At 33.2% G+C, this 16066-nt stretch overlaps 1 protein-coding gene across 3 annotated transcripts in view; it reads left to right on the plus strand.

The window, feature by feature from the left end:
* Positions 1-16066, plus strand: part of USP47 (ubiquitin specific peptidase 47) — a 118886-nt gene that overhangs the window by 47617 nt on the left and 55203 nt on the right. For all 3 annotated transcript variants that reach the window (XM_021709226.1, XM_008051259.2, XM_008051260.2), the window contains 5 exons: positions 557-695; positions 4666-4762; positions 9324-9469; positions 9881-9960; positions 12033-12182. In XM_021709226.1, the coding sequence (XP_021564901.1) occupies positions 557-695; positions 4666-4762; positions 9324-9469; positions 9881-9960; positions 12033-12182 (612 nt within the window). The remainder of the gene's footprint in view (positions 1-556; positions 696-4665; positions 4763-9323; positions 9470-9880; positions 9961-12032; positions 12183-16066) is intronic.

The following is a 16066-nucleotide window of genomic DNA, read 5'->3' on the forward strand; positions in this document are numbered from 1 at the left end:
ATTCACAAGCAAGGGATTCATGTTTTAAAATGCATTGTCATTATTCTCCAGCTCTGTCCTAATTGCTTGGGCTGTTTTTATTTCTCTTAATTCTTTTCAATATCTTCCTTATTAACAAGAAGTTTCTTGTTGGAGACAGTAGGAAACTGTCCATCTAATCCAACAATTATTGAGTTTTCCCTACTTGCCAGACCTTCCTGGCAAAGATAATGTAAAAATGAATGATAGATTCTGTCTTCAAGGAATACAGTGGTACATTTGATTGATTAGTACCAAAAATCTTTTTTTGTGTGTGTAAACAGAAAATTTGAAAGATAACTAAAGAAAATTTAGAAAGTGCTTCAGAAGGGGACATGAGCACCTCTCCAGAGTGTTTTTGTTGTCAATGAAAGCTTCCTACAGAAAATGGTGAGGGTATACACTCCTTTGAATGCCTCGGTGGCACCAGTAGTATTAATGTTACATCTTTTTTCATTGCCTCAGCAATCAGTATATTTTACTTTATTGTTTCAGCAATACTTGCAACTTACTAAATGTCTTTTATGCTGCATTTTAGGAGGATTCCAGTACTGTGGATGACACTGTTCATGACAGGTTTATAGGTCCACTTCCAAGAGAAGGTTCTGTGGGCTCTACCAGTGATTATGTCAGCCAAAGCTACTCCTATTCCTCTATTTTGAATAAATCAGAAACTGGTAAGATTTATTGCTGTTGTTGTATTTTTATAAAATCGTAAGGAATTAGACCCAGAGTAAGCTTAGAGATTTCAAGCCTAATCCCCTCATTTTATGCATCAGAAAACTGAGACCCAGAGCAAGATTGTGAACTAACAGCAGTAAAGTTAGAACAGGAATATGGTTTACCTTTTTCTCAACCCATAGTTGTTTTTACTATATTGTTGCTACCACTATTTAATACTAACAAAAAATATTGAATATTGTATTTTGAAGGAAGACTTTGCTTTTCAATAATTTTCTATTTTGACTATAATCTTATACTTTTGAAGTTGACCTCCTCTGTGAAGGAAAGTCTCTTTTGTCTCCTTTTAGATTAGAATAGATTATGGGGAATTTACTTCCATTTTGAAGCAGATGGGCCATTCTTATTTTATTGGGTCTATTGTGTTTTCTTTTAGTTTAACCATATGTCTGAAATGAATTATGTCATTTTAAAATTCTATTTTTTTCCTGGACACGATTAAGCCTAGTTTTTTTGAGCTTTGCAGTTTATTGACTAGTGAAATAGCCTTATTTATGCAGAGACTTATACATTTATATATAAGATTGGTTAACTACCTAATGAATAAATCTAGATTTACATGGTTTCATTTTGATGTATTTATATAAATTTCATTTTACAATAAACCATTGCAGTAGATGGTATTTTTTATGTTGACAGAAGTGGAAACTAGGCTTGAGATGCTTTTGATTGCATATCTAGTTAATGGTATTTTTTAGAACCTTTACTCTTAGAACTTCAAAATAGAGGCAATTTTAAAATATGACATTATAAATATTCAGTATAAAAAGAATACTATAGCATTACATTGCAGATTATTTATTATTTTGATTTTTGTTTGTTTTGAGTCAGGGTCTCTCTCTGTCACCCAGGTTGGAGTGTAGTGGCACAGTTGCGGCTCACTGCAGCCCTGACCTGGACTCAGGCAATCTTTCCTCCTCAGCTCTCCAGTTAGGACTACTGAGTCACGCCTCACCACACCTGGCTAATTTTTATTTTTATTTTTGAAGAGATAGGTCTTGTTATGTTGCCCAGGCTGGTCTTGAACTCCTAGCATCCAGCGATCCTCCTGCCCCAGCTTCTCTAGTAGCTGGGATTACCGGCATATGCGTTGGTGCCTGGCTCCAGATTTTGTTTTAATGTTATCTGTAATTTATTGTATTTTGTAATTAGAACTTAGAATAATTTCTACATAACTGTTCATTGTGCAGGTTTAATGGTTTATTTGTTCTGAAAATAGCAGTACAACCTGGTCATATGTAGTATTTAGCATCATTCATATCAGCAGAACTTTTTGCAGTAAATCACCACAATAAGAGAGAATGCAAAATTATCTTCCATTTCAGATAATAGTAGATAGTAAAACTGTTTCCCATTTCACTGCCTAGAGTAATGATTCTCAGATTTTTATTTCTTTAAAAATCATTTGGGAATACTTGATAAAAATGTAAATTCCAAGACATTACATCCCAAAATGTTGATGTAGCTGCTCTTTGTAGCCTGAAAGAAATTGTATTTTGTTGTAAATAAGCACCCTAGATTATTCTGAGATAGGTTAAACACTTTTTAAAAGTTCCAGATTTAACAAATCAGTTTTCTTGAAATATTTACTGTGTATACTGACAAATGATTCAGTCCACTAGGCAACAAGAGTTTCTGGAACTCCAATTTGTGCTCTGTACTAGATTCAACTGCCCATGATTCTCTGATGCCTGTAAAGTCCTGGAGAGTGAGAAGTGCTTTTAAAGAATGCCCTTCCTTTGATTATACAAATGTAATACAAGTCATTGTCTTACTGTAAAATGAAGAAAGTGAAAATCACTGACCGTACTACTAGCAAAGACTACTTCTAGCAGTTTTACTTATTTTTATCTTATCTTTCCCTCATATGTTACTTTTAAGAAAATAGAGATTTTTAATCTGTATTTTTCACTTAATACTATATGAGAAGCATTTTTTAAAATGTTATTTAATAGTATTTTAATATAGGACTTTGAAAAATAGTGTTTCATTGTATGGGTTTAGATATTTAAACTAATTATTACCAATGTTAGGCTGAAAATTCATGTGCATAAGTTTTTATTTTCATCTCTAATTGTTTCCTGAGGGTAAAAGTTCACAGAAATTGTCTTACTAAGTTGAAGTTTATTTTAAAAACATTTTTCGAAGCCTTTGATACATAGTGCCATGTCATCCTAGTCTTTGCCCAATTGCTGTTCCTCACATACCTCTGTTCCACCCCCTTTCTCTTCCTGAGCATTCTCTTCCAGTGTTCTGGGGTACTGAATTGAAACCATCTATAAGCATCCAAAGATGCTGTAGTTCAAAAATTATTTTATCAGTCACTATTAAATTTGCATTTGCCTTAAGAAATTACTGTAAATTCAGCACCATGTATGAAATATTTTCATGGAAAAATTCTTTCATTTTTTCAACTTGGGGCTCTAGAAACCTATTTCTTACTGACACAGTGAGTTTGAAGACTTAACATATTCTTTCCTGTCATCTTTTCCTACGGCTTCCCTCTAGTAGCCAGCACGGTTGGTGAGAGGAGGTGTTGGTGGGGGATGATGAGAGGAGGTGTTGGGTGGGGAATTAATTTTGAGGGATAAAGAGCGGATTGATGGCTCTTATGGATTCAAAAATGTTTAGAAACTTTAACTCCATAATGCCTGTTTTTATCCAGTTTCTTTAACAATCCTTTTATCTATATTCCAGGAGTTGGCCTATTTGATTCTACTTCATTTAGCCTGTTTAATTTCTCCTTCCTTACCTGTTGGATTATTTAGAATTTCTTTCCGCATGTGTCCTCTGCAGGGCGGGCTATGTTCTCAATCTTCTCCCTTATTGGCTTCTACTAAAAATATTGATTCATAACTATTGCAGATAAAGAATTCACTTGATAATAACTGCCATTTGAAGTTTCTTGATTTAGGCAATGTATAATGACAAAAGTTTCTGTTCATTCATTAGCACTTTTATCAGTGTCACTAAAAACTTTATGTTTTGGGATAATAGTAGTACATTTATGTGAGACAGTGTCTCTTCTGTTTAAATATGGTGCTAAATCAAGTACAAAAGATCATAGGGGTATATGTGATTTTTGTTGTTAATTGCAAAATAAAGAACATTGGCAAAAATTAATGCCATTACTCTTTCCTTCCCTCAAACCCACCTCCAAACCTTTTTTTTGTTTTAAACCCAGGGAAAGGAAACAAGTCCACAAATACATGATTGGCCTGTAGGTACACAAAGAACAATAGTAGTATTCATTTACCTTTTAAAGCTCCAAGTTGATTGGTTGTCCTGACTTTTGAGCAGTTGGTAGAAGGAGATGGAGAAGAAAGGAAATACCAGGCAGCCTCAGCTGAGAAGGTTCAGAACAGCCTGGCTTCTTGGCTAAAAGAAGCCACACTTCTTGTGCGTTGTTTGTTGGGAAGGATCTGTTTATATGAACTAATGAAATAATGCTTTCCATTATTCATTAATGCCACGAATCATACAAACAAGTGTTACTTATAAGTCATATACACTGTCCCCTCATGTGTACCTGCTGCTGCACTAGGTAATAGAGAGTGAGCAAGAAATCAGATCCAACCCCTGCTCTCACACTCTGATGAGAAAAACCTGTAAATAAATAAAGAAAAGTGAGATACTAAGCATATTATTCTTAAAATTGTAGTAAATGTCACATAGTATCCGTGTGTATCTCTGGGCATACCTATAACAAGATATCTTGACATTTTCTGCAAAACTTATTAGAAGATCGTTCTTAACTGCAATGGAAAGAAATTGAAAAAATTTCCAAATGAGTAACCTTAACTTCTGAATCTTTACTATATATTAAATTCTTCTTGTATTCTTTTGAATTGTTTTTTTCATCTTAATGCTTGCTGATTAATGTATATTTGTATTTTCTCTTTAAAGGATACGTGGGATTAGTAAACCAAGCAATGACTTGCTATTTGAATAGCCTTTTGCAAACACTTTTTATGACTCCTGAATTTAGGAATGCATTATATAAGTGAGTATTCAAAAAATGCTTTAAATACAATTTATTTAAGAATGAAAATAGAGTTTTTAACTAATAAAATTTAACTACCTTTTTGCACTTTTAAAATAAAGCTTGGAGCATTCTTACTTTATAAGATACAAAATCTTGTGAGAGACAGGTATATGAAAATGTGTGGGGAGAAAGAATCAGAAGTGCACAGACAGCAAGAATAAAATTGATGAGATTTACATATAGGGTAAATTTAAGCTTTCCTCATTTATAGCTTTAACCCTTTATGAAGAAATAAATGTTATCTACTTTTGAGATAATTCAAATATATAACTCGTACTCTCCTTTCCCTCCACCTCTCAATTTAAGAATCTAAAGGTTTTTTTTTAAACTTGCAAACTTTGTTTCTAATTAAAATATAATATATACAGCTGTTATGTGTGTGTGTGTGTGTGTGTGTGTGTGTGTGTGTGTGTGTGTGTTTCTAAAAGACTCTATATACACCAGATAGTTTAAAATGCTCTATGGCATTTAAAAAAAAAATCCTAAAGTCAGACATTATTTTTATGAGTATCCTATTATAATACATTTAACACACCTTTGCCTTGTATGTTTTCAAGATGAATGTCCTTTTATAATACATTTAACACACCTTCACTTTGTATATTTTCAAGATACATATATAATCTTTTATTTTTTTAAGATACTTTAAAGTATGAGAAAACTGACTTTTTTCTTTTTCGTGTTACTTTTTAGTAACATCTTTGAAGTTACTGTAAATATGTGTTTAGATTAATTTTGGAAATTTCAATATTATTGAGTTGTATTACTCAAACAGTGGTCTGTCACCATTATATTTAGTATAAGCTTGTTATCTGAACTTGTAGAAATTGACATATTTCTCATTCAGTATGTGTTTATTAACCAGTAGTGTTTAGATGCTACGCACTTGGTGGATGGAGAGGGAGTTAGAAATAAGGTCTTTGTTCTTGAGTAATTTACAGATCTCTCCACAATAATGATATGTGTATGTATGAAATGGTTTAAATAACATTTAAGGACATGAGCGCTTAGAGACAAGTGAGATTGTTGAAACTTGGAAAAGTAGCTTAGAGAAGAAAGTAGAATTTGAGGTAGGTCATGAAGGTAGATGTGGTTTGGCCCAGTTGAGAAGAGAGGACATTGTAGACAGGAGGACTTTCCAAAGCAAAGGTTAATCGTAGGAAGTGCTACTTAAATGTTAGTTATCATTTGTTTGTATCAGGTGCCTTTCTAAGCACTTTAGACTCTCTTAATTCTCACAGTAACTGTATGAATTATGTGCTATTATCACCACCACTTGTAAGGGGGTAACTGAAGGCACAGAAAGGATACGTGCTCTGCCTGAAGACATCCTGCTAGAAGCGGCATCTAGTAGATATCCGGATCCACTACCCTATTGCACCTGTACTATAGCTGATGACTCAGAGTACAGTATATTGCAGGATGCTCCAAGAAATCAGTGTGACCAGAGTTTTGTCAGAGGCCTGGAAGATGAGGATAATAGATGGGCTCCAGAACCTGCCCTCAATTCTAGAACACACCAAATAGTCCAGGATGATGTGCCTGTTTGACAAGTATTACAAGGAATGGGGATCTGGGGACAGGTTTAACCATGAGTTCTGTTACTCTGAAAGTGGTCTGTAAATTTATAGCACTGTAGAGAAAATTAAGAGCATAGCCAAGGCTATTAATTCAGTAAACTTACTGTGTGTCACATTCTTTTAGGTATAGGAATTATAATGGTGAATAAGACAAAGTTTCATTTAAAACTTCCTTAGGTGAAACTTTATATATAAGCTCATTTCACATAATTATGTATGCCAGGAAGAAATAAAGCAGAGTAATATGAAAAGAGTAACTGTCAGGAGGTAGGATAGGGTAGAGCCCAGCTTCAGAGAGGTAGTCAGGAAGGTCCTCCCTGAAGATGAGCCATATGAAGAGACTTCATGGGAGCATTTGTGGCACCCAGAAGTGCAAAGTGCAAAGGCCTTGGAGGAGGAACAAAAGAAATACATTGTGACTGGAGCCTAGTGAGTGAGGAAGGGGAGTTAGACATAAGCTTGAAAGGAAGGCCAAATGCCATGAGATTGTGAGAATGGAGCGGAGTTCACTGCAGGTGGGGAAGTAGAGCCCCCCCACCGAGATCATTGATAATGTTTCTTAATGTAGAGCTGAGGGCCTTTTTGAACTACAACACGGGGTATTACTAGCATATAAGGATAGGGCTTTTTTTGTTTTGTTTTCTTCACTTTTGTGTAATAGCCAACAGAGAACCTACCACTTTGATTTGGAGGTACGTAAGTGATGTGTTAAATACAGTGTTTTAGAACAGTTTGTATGGTACAGTGTACAGGATTGATTAGAAAGAGAGCCCTGGAGGAATCTTATTAAACCAGGTATGGATGGATTAGAGTCAGAATGATAATAGTGGCAGTGGTTATGATATTTCATTGAAAAATGACAACTTAAACAAATTTTACTTAGGAGCAAAGGAAAGAATCAAATATGGCACCAAAGTTTCTAACTTAGGTGACAATAATAATAGCAAGTACTAGCAAAATTTAAAACTTTTTAAGGTATTTGTACCAGGACTAAAGGACAGGTGAGAATTCAGTTTTATATTATGGTTAATTCCTCCCCATAGTGAATTTCCCTTGCAAGAAATGTAAGCGTTCACTGTTTTAATTTCGAGGTTCCCTTACAGCTACTGAGAGAATTTTAGATTCCATACTGTCAACTGCAAGGACCTTCTGTTGAGGATAAACAGAAAGGAAGGGAGCTGGGGGTTAAGTGTAGAAGGCGGGGGGCGGGGGAGGGGAAGACTAAAGCAGAAGTGTTTGTAAGGAAGTCTTGAGAAGAAAAATGTGCTGTGTATACTGTTGACATCTGTGAATCAGAAGAGAGCACCAGTGTGTAAAAGAGGGGCAGGACCACATGGCTGTGGCTTCTAAGTCCTAAAATAAGAAAAATATTGAGCACACCCACAGAGGGCCATACCCAAAAGGAAAAACAAACAACCAAACAAAAAAACCACTTAGTATGATTGTAAAGTGCAGCAGAGAAAAATTAATACTCAAGCCTCCTTTTGACACTAAAATGTGAGGAAATAGAAAGTAATCTTATTGCTAACTTTAGAATATCATTAATATATTTGTTTCTTAACATTTTGTCTTTGTTGTTTAATTTATTGAATATATAATTATTTTAAGAACTTTTGTGAGTACATTACCATCCTTAGTTCCCCAATCTTATTTTTCCGTGAAATCTTAACTTCTTTAATTGTGCCTTTACTTGTTATTGAGATAGTTCCTGTAGCAAGGGCTAGACTGCTGTTTATCATAAGTTTGTCAGGGTAAAAATCTTACTGGATTATTTTACTTACTTGCTTATATTCCCTTTTAAAAATCTTTTTATTGTAGAAATTTTTTTTTTTTTTTTTTTTTTTTGAGTTGGAGTCTCACTCTGTCACCCAGACTGGAGTACAATGGCCGCTCCCGGCCACCGCAGCCTCGACCTGCTGGGCTCCGGTGATCCTTCCGCCTCAGCCTTCTGAGTAGCTGGAACTACAGGCGCGCGCTACCACACCTGGCTGATTTTTTGATTTATTGTAGAGATGAGGTCTCGCCAAGTTGCCCAGGCGGGTCTCGAACCCGCGGGCTCAGACAGTCAACTCACCTCAGTCTCCCAAAGGCGTGGGATTACAGGCTGAGCCACTGAGCAAGCATTCAAAAAGAGGGAAAGAGTATAATGAATCTCTCTATACCCATCATTCATCATTGTATTTATCAACTCATAATCTATTTTGTCTGTAATCCTCCATCCTGATTAATAGGAAACACATTCCTATCATATAACCTATAAATTATACCTCAGGTTAGTACTAAGATTTCCCTAATCGCTTTATTTAACAATTTGTTCAAATCAAGATCCATGTAAGATTTACAGATTGCAATTGGTTAACAAAATTCTTAATCTATTTCAAATCCTCTTCCATCTTTTTCCCCCTTCAAGTTATTCCCTGGGAGAAAAATAAGTGTATATATACTTTACATATATATATCTACATAATATCTCTATATATTATGTGCGTGTGAATATGTGTGTGTGTGCACAGAGAGAGAGAGAGAGAGAATCGAACTGATGTAATGTGTCCTATAGTTTTCCTCAATTTGGGTTTTGATGGTTGAAAGTCATAGTGTCATTTATGAGTATTCTTTTGTTCCCTGTTTTTTGTTTGTTTTTGTGAACTAATAATTAGGACAAGAGTATCGGTCAGATTCAGGTTCTACAATTAATTAGCATTGCCTTTCATTCTTGAGAACTGCTGCCTTATGCCTTTCATGTTAAAGCCTAAAGTTCTTTTGAATTTATGAATTAGAGAAAGACTAATGTTTCTTTAGATTTTATTAGTTTCAGGTAACATCTAAACTTTGTATAGCTCCCAGATTAAGAGCTTACATTATTATGATTTTGCTATTCACTATGCTTTTAAAGAATAAAATTATTTTGTAAATAAATTTTAAATATTTCATTTTAATAGGTGGGAATTTGAAGAATCTGAAGAAGATCCAGTGACAAGTATCCCATACCAACTTCAAAGGCTTTTTGTTTTGTTACAAACCAGCAAAAAGAGAGCAATTGAAACCACAGATGTTACAAGGAGCTTTGGATGGGATAGTAGTGAGGGTACTAATTCTCTTATAATGATAAATGTTTCTAATATTCAGAGGAATTCTGGGAGACAATAGCATTACAAGCATATTACATATATTAACAACTTAATTACCTTAAACCTTTCATTACAAGTTTGTTTTCTTAGATTTTTCTAACATGTTTCTTAACTTTATAATGAAAAATAGAAAAATAACAAAGTTAGGAGTATTGTAGCACCATAAGCACATACTATTTGTAGAATGCTATTTATGGAATCTCTTGATTCTTTCTTGCAGTTGCTTTTCATGACTGTAATATATATTTTTGTGTTCTTTTAAAATTTAGCATTATTTAAAGTAGACTTTTCCATGTTTTTGTTTACTTTTAGACAACAAATTATACTAAGTTTATGGCTATTTTTAATTAAATTTTATCTTAAAATAGCTTGGCAGCAGCATGATGTACAAGAACTATGCAGAGTCATGTTTGATGCTTTGGAACAGAAATGGAAGCAAACAGAACAGGTAATTCATGTTTTTCAAATTGAGGGGAATAGTTGCTAATAAATCACTCATCACCTTAAAGTGACTTTTATTCTACTGTAATATTTTAAAATTTGTTTAAAAGTCCAGTGGTTAAAGTAGTGACTAGGGAATTGAAAGTACTGGGATCTCATTTGATCATTAACTGAGTCATAACATCCTCATTAAACCTAGACATCAGAGTTCTCATCTTTAAAATAAGGAAATGGGACTGTATAATCTCTGAGGCCTTTTTTAACTCTAAAAATTTAAATTATATATACGTGGCTTTTGGGAATGATTTTTGAACATTTCCAGATAGCTCCTAAGTAAATTATGTGTCTTTTATCTGTAGCACAAGTATAGTAATGAAATCTTTATTTTGACCAATGAAGTATAGTCATATATATGTTTGGCATTTGGGATCCTCATTAATATGATCTTATTCTTCCTACCTAATGAAAGGAGGAGCAGATTAGGAGTGGAAGGAGCATTAGATATATCATTGAGATGAGGAGTAGGGCTAAACTGGATGGGGTTCAGTACATGGTAGGGTCTTTAGGGTGCGGTGATAGAGGATCACAGGGATAAAAGAGGAAAAGTATGAGACAACCTGGAGGGCCTGATTTCTGATTGAAACTGTTGTGATGACTTGGAGCAGAGTTTTTCAAAATGTAGATACCATCCACGTATGGGTTATGAAATTGGTTTAGTGGGTCCACACTAGCAATTTCAAAAAATGAAATAGAGTAGAAAAGTATAAGAGAGCGCCACATAAGTAAGAGTAAGTATTGTCTTATGAAACTTGTGGTATAGTTATATGTACTGGGTTGCAATGTAAGTTACTTTCTTATGATGGTTTGCTATCAGATATTTGAAAAACATTGATTTGAACCACTTTGAAATGCCCTCTGAGGTGTAGACGGCATAATTACATATGACCGGAGTGGATGAATGAAGAAGCTTCCTTAAATAAATAGTATTAGTGCAGACAGTGATGGTGGATCCAATTTGAAGGCTTATAAATCCTAGATATTTGAAGAAATGTAAATTTATGAGAAGTAAACTGTAGGACACTTTTCCTCATGCCTATTCTTTACTTAAGAGATAATGAAAAAAAATGTAAGTTCATTTAGTGATCTAGTTTCTCTACATAGTCCAGTGGGACTATATTTTAGTAACTGCGTAGATGGTATTAGGGGCTGTTTCTTCTTTGTAGGTCTGAAGTTACCTTTCCTCCTTGTTGCATCCCTCTCTGTGGGTCAGCACTTCCATTAATATCAGCTGGGGCATTCCTACTGAGTTCCCAAGTTTTGGTACAAGACTCTTGAGGCAAGACATTCACTTGAAGGGTCCTTACTTAGGGAGTTACCTGCCTTCCTTGAGCCAGAAGAGCCCCATTTGGCTAAGTTTGGGGACTAGGTGAGAGATCTATTCTTTTAGATGAGGATATTTTGAGGGAGATGGATTTTAAGATGTTTTTTGAATTTTCATACAGTTTGAAAACTTTATGGTATTTCTCCTTAAAATTGATTTATGGATATTACTAAAAGTTGAAAAGTTTTATTTGCATCTTGAGCTTATAACTTGAGCTTATAACTGATTTATAACTCAATGTATTATTGTGGGAGTGGTGATATGCATATGTAAAACTATAAAGGCACTACCAGTGTATAATTATAAACATACCTAAATTGATAGAAGAGGATTTATTCTCATCCTAATGAAAAGATAATATGAGGTTTAATTGTATAATAAATTGATTACTCATTTAATGAGAACCTATATTAATAAGTGGGCTTTTTCATGATATGAGTATTGAAATAGTTCATTTTTACACATTGACTCAAATTAGTATTAATCTAATTCTGTTGTTTTTTTAGGTGATTTTTCTTGTCTTGATTTTTTGAAGCAAAATTTTAGATAAGTCAGACATTAAACCTTTCTAAGATTGTAACAGAAAAATCAGTATCCTTTTGTAAACCATTCTAAAAAGCATGGATTATTGTGTTTTCACATATTTTAAAAATTACTTTAAGAAACACTTTTTAAAATGCAAATGTTCTAATTTTTAGGCGGATCTTATAAATGAACTGTATCAAGGCAAGCTGAAGGACTACGTGAGATGTCTGGAATGTGGTTATGAAGGTTGGAGAATCGACACATATCTTGATATTCCATTGGTCATCCGACCTTATGGGTCCAGCCAAGCATTTGCTAGTGTGGTGTGTACCTTTCACCTGACTGCTTGTGTATCCTTACACAGAATACATAATAGCACAGTGGTATTATCTCTTGTAAGGTAAGTATCATCCTAGAAACACCTTCTTGGGTTGTTAGTCATTCCTGCATTTAAACTAGCAAGATCTAGAAGATTTTTGACCTTTCTGTGAGTCCTAATAGTGCATGTATAAGAGGGAAAGTGAATGCAAATGTACTGCCTCATGGTACAGTGTCTTATTCTTTTTGATAGATGATTAGATGATTTCACCTTTATCTTTTTTTTAAAACCTCTAACCAGTCTATTTTATGAATGCTATTATTGTGATCTCTTTTTTGCATTGGAAAATAGTTTTTGTTTTGGGAGGATTGTTTTGTTTCATACACTTTTAAAATAGAAAAATCACCTTTGGTTTTTATAACGAAATCACTTTTTTCAAAAAAGCATCTCTATTCTAAGTATTTAATTAAAAAAATACATTCTATATGCACAGATAGTTTGAAGACTCAACTGTTATCACCTCAATTATTCATACACTGAGTATCTAATTGGGGGATTATCTTAGATTGTCTCATTCTTCCTGTCATCCATTTCTTAATTGCTTTTTTATGATTTTCTTATTTTATCTACATGTACATGTGTTTACTTATACAAAAGGAAAGTCATGGAAGGAGTTAAGCTGATACTTTAAAGAATTTAAAAACATTTGTTTCAACTACTATGTGCCAGAGGAAAGCTAAATAAGGCATTTTTAAAAAGGAAAATTTCATCCTGTTTTGTGTTTTTGTCTTATTTATGCTGTTATTAAACTGATGGTGGGTATTAGCTAAAAATCAGTGTTTTTAAAGCTCTTCCATACTTCTAAAATAGCACTGCAAGTATGGTTTAGTCCTCTGGCATCTAGGACGATTGATTCCTTTTGCTTTTTTTCCCCCTGCTGTTATGTGACTGTCAGGAAATAATCAGCAAGAAGTTCTGGAATCAATCAGTGGAGATCCAAAGCAAGCATCTAAGTAAAAGACCTTTTCTGGAGAGCGTAAGATTGTCTCCTTTCCTCCAGTATTTTTCACACTCTGCTCCCTGAGTACATTTGAAAAATTTTGTTAAATGTTTGTAGTACCTTTTGTAAATAGCCATTATAGGTGTATTAATTTGCTTTGATTTGGGTCATTATTTTGTTTTATTTATCTTATTTACCTTTTAAACTTCATTTTACTTTATTTTGGCCATTTAAAGTAGAAATGACGTACTGAAAAAATCATTGAAAGATTAACGTTTGTCTTTCAACAACTGATTTCCTAACTAATTTTTAATTTTGACATTTCTCTGGCAAAATATACCAGGGAAATATTTGGAATTCCAAGTAATACAGACTTTTTTCTACCCTATCTAATAATGTATTTTTTATGCAAAATTTTCCACATATACATTTAATTTAGGCTTTCTTTTTTTACCTATTAATTGAATGTTGAGGAAGCTAGTTTTATTTGTGCTTTTATGTTAAATCTTATTTTGAGTATTCAGCAAGTATAATTGCTTAGTTAAATCTTTATGTCATTATGTATTCACCTGCTGATTTGCCTCCACCCTCTTAAGTACATGAATAGACACAGTAATGGAATAATTTGGAGGATACTTTTGGAAAAGTGAGTAATATCACATTAAGCTGAATCTTCCAAAGGTAGTATCCTCCACTGATACATGAGTGGTAGTGGTGGTGGTGGTGGTTCATTGGAATTTGGAAGTTGCAGCTATGAAGCAGTATGTGAGCAGGTTTGTAACACACATGCGCTAATGGGGCTTGCAGAAGAGAACTTAAAACTTTCTAGACTTTGCTGGAATCTTTTGAGGAAAATTACAGCAGGTGAAACTACCCAAGATAGGGGTTCTAAGGAGGATACTGCCTTCAGAGAACTTTAGTTAGAGGTAAGTAATTTCTCATTATTTTCTGAATTCAAATCTGTAACCTACTCTTGTTAGTCCACTAATATGACCATCATACAACATCTAAAATTAGTTTTATATCACTGCTTGCCATTGTGTATTTTGGTAGTTCTAATTGTGTTTTAAAATGAATTTGATATAAATTGGGTTGCAAAAATCTGGTTTTAAAAAGTCTTATAAAATCATTCATTCAGGCTATAAAAAATTTGACCTTAATTTTAATTGGACTCTTTTAAAATTATTTTTCTATCTTTATTAGTAGACTCTTGTATTTTTGTCTTTTGACTACATAGGTAAAGATGGAAGTATAGACACACATATATATACATTTGTACACACAAACACACACATTGATGATATGTTCTGTTTATTGTATGTTTGTATGCTACAATATTATGGATTTAATTTTAGATAATTAAGTGTGAAATCTTTTACAATTTAAAGGGTTTTTTTAATTCCTCAACTAAAATGTCCAATTTCTGAAGTTGTTTTATCTTCATGATCCAGTAAAGTAACTTGTAAATAATAGTTAAGATTAAAATATGAATGAAATTAGCAGTCACATAATTTATTATTATAACATCCATAATCAATTTTATGGTTGTTTTTAGCATAATTGATAACAGATTATTTTTATAATGAGTGCTAGGAGTCTTCTACAATTTAAAAAGAAATCATAATTTTTTTACTGAATTTTTTTACTGAATTTTATGGATTGTTAATATAATAATCCAGTAAAAATTGTTAATTATTACTACCGGTATTTATTAGGCTTCTGATCTTCACTTTACCTGACTAAGTAGGGAATCAATATTTAACGACTCTTCTGCCATTCTGTATCTCTCAGATTGAGTTCTATTCTATACTAGTCTGTAACAGGATTTAATAGATGTTCTGGGGGAGGCTTCTTGGATTAAATAAATTTGGGAAACTGTAACAACAATCTTCTTTGGGAAGGTCACAGTGCATATTGTATTTTAAGTGCCCTAATGATTCCTGTAGTAGAGAAATTTGCTTGAATGTATTTACCTAGCATTTTCTTTGTGGGACATCTGTTAATATCTCAAGGGACATTAGGGTTGTGAGGAACACATGGTAAGCTCCACATTAAAGTGATTTAAGAAATATCACTGTTTTGTTAATATTTATGTCCTTGGGATGTTTAGAAGGAGTGAGAATACTAAAGTGCGTTACAATTTCTTGTTGTTTTACATATTTTGTTTTTATTCCTGAAAAATTACTATCAGCTGATGCATTACTTGTATTCATTCTTTAAAAAATTTTGTTCATGATGATTTTTAGGTATGGTAATTAGAACCTTCTGTGTTCACTGATTAGATCAAAATAACCTTAAATCTGACCAAGCACATTTGAGAATGTATTATTGTAAGGAGATAGCTCCAAGTACATTCTAATACATAGAAACTAGAAATATAAACTTTTGTTGGCTAATTATGAAAGCATAGTTTATAATAAAATCATATAGCCTTGTATGTTTGACATTATCTAGGGAAGTGCTTTTTTATTTAACAGTACCATAAAATTTTAGACACTATCTTTTGTCATACAAATTTATTTCATGCCTACTCTATGGCAGACATTGTTCGGGACCATTTTCTTTTAGGGTACTTTTGTTCTGTTATTAAGTACATTTAAATACTTGTTATAACAAAATGTTCAAAAGTCTGAACTGGGTTAAGCTTCATAATTCCATATAGTGCCTTTGGAGAGATAAGATTATGTAAAAAAAGACTTGTTTCCTAGACAAGCATAATTTAATGACTGTTTTCAAGTTTTGAATGGGAAATTATTAAATTAGTAAGTATTTGTGAAATCAAAAGTATTTAAAATATTTAGTTTACACAAGTTTACATCATCAGTCTTACCCTGATTTAACAGGTGATTTGGACATTCTTTTTTTTTTTTTTTTTTTTTTTTTTTTTT

This window comes from Carlito syrichta, unplaced genomic scaffold, assembly GCF_000164805.1.
Source record: "Carlito syrichta isolate Samal-C Ts95f unplaced genomic scaffold, Tarsius_syrichta-2.0.1 Scaffold169247, whole genome shotgun sequence".
In the NCBI taxonomy this organism is placed as follows: Eukaryota; Metazoa; Chordata; class Mammalia; order Primates; family Tarsiidae; genus Carlito; species Carlito syrichta.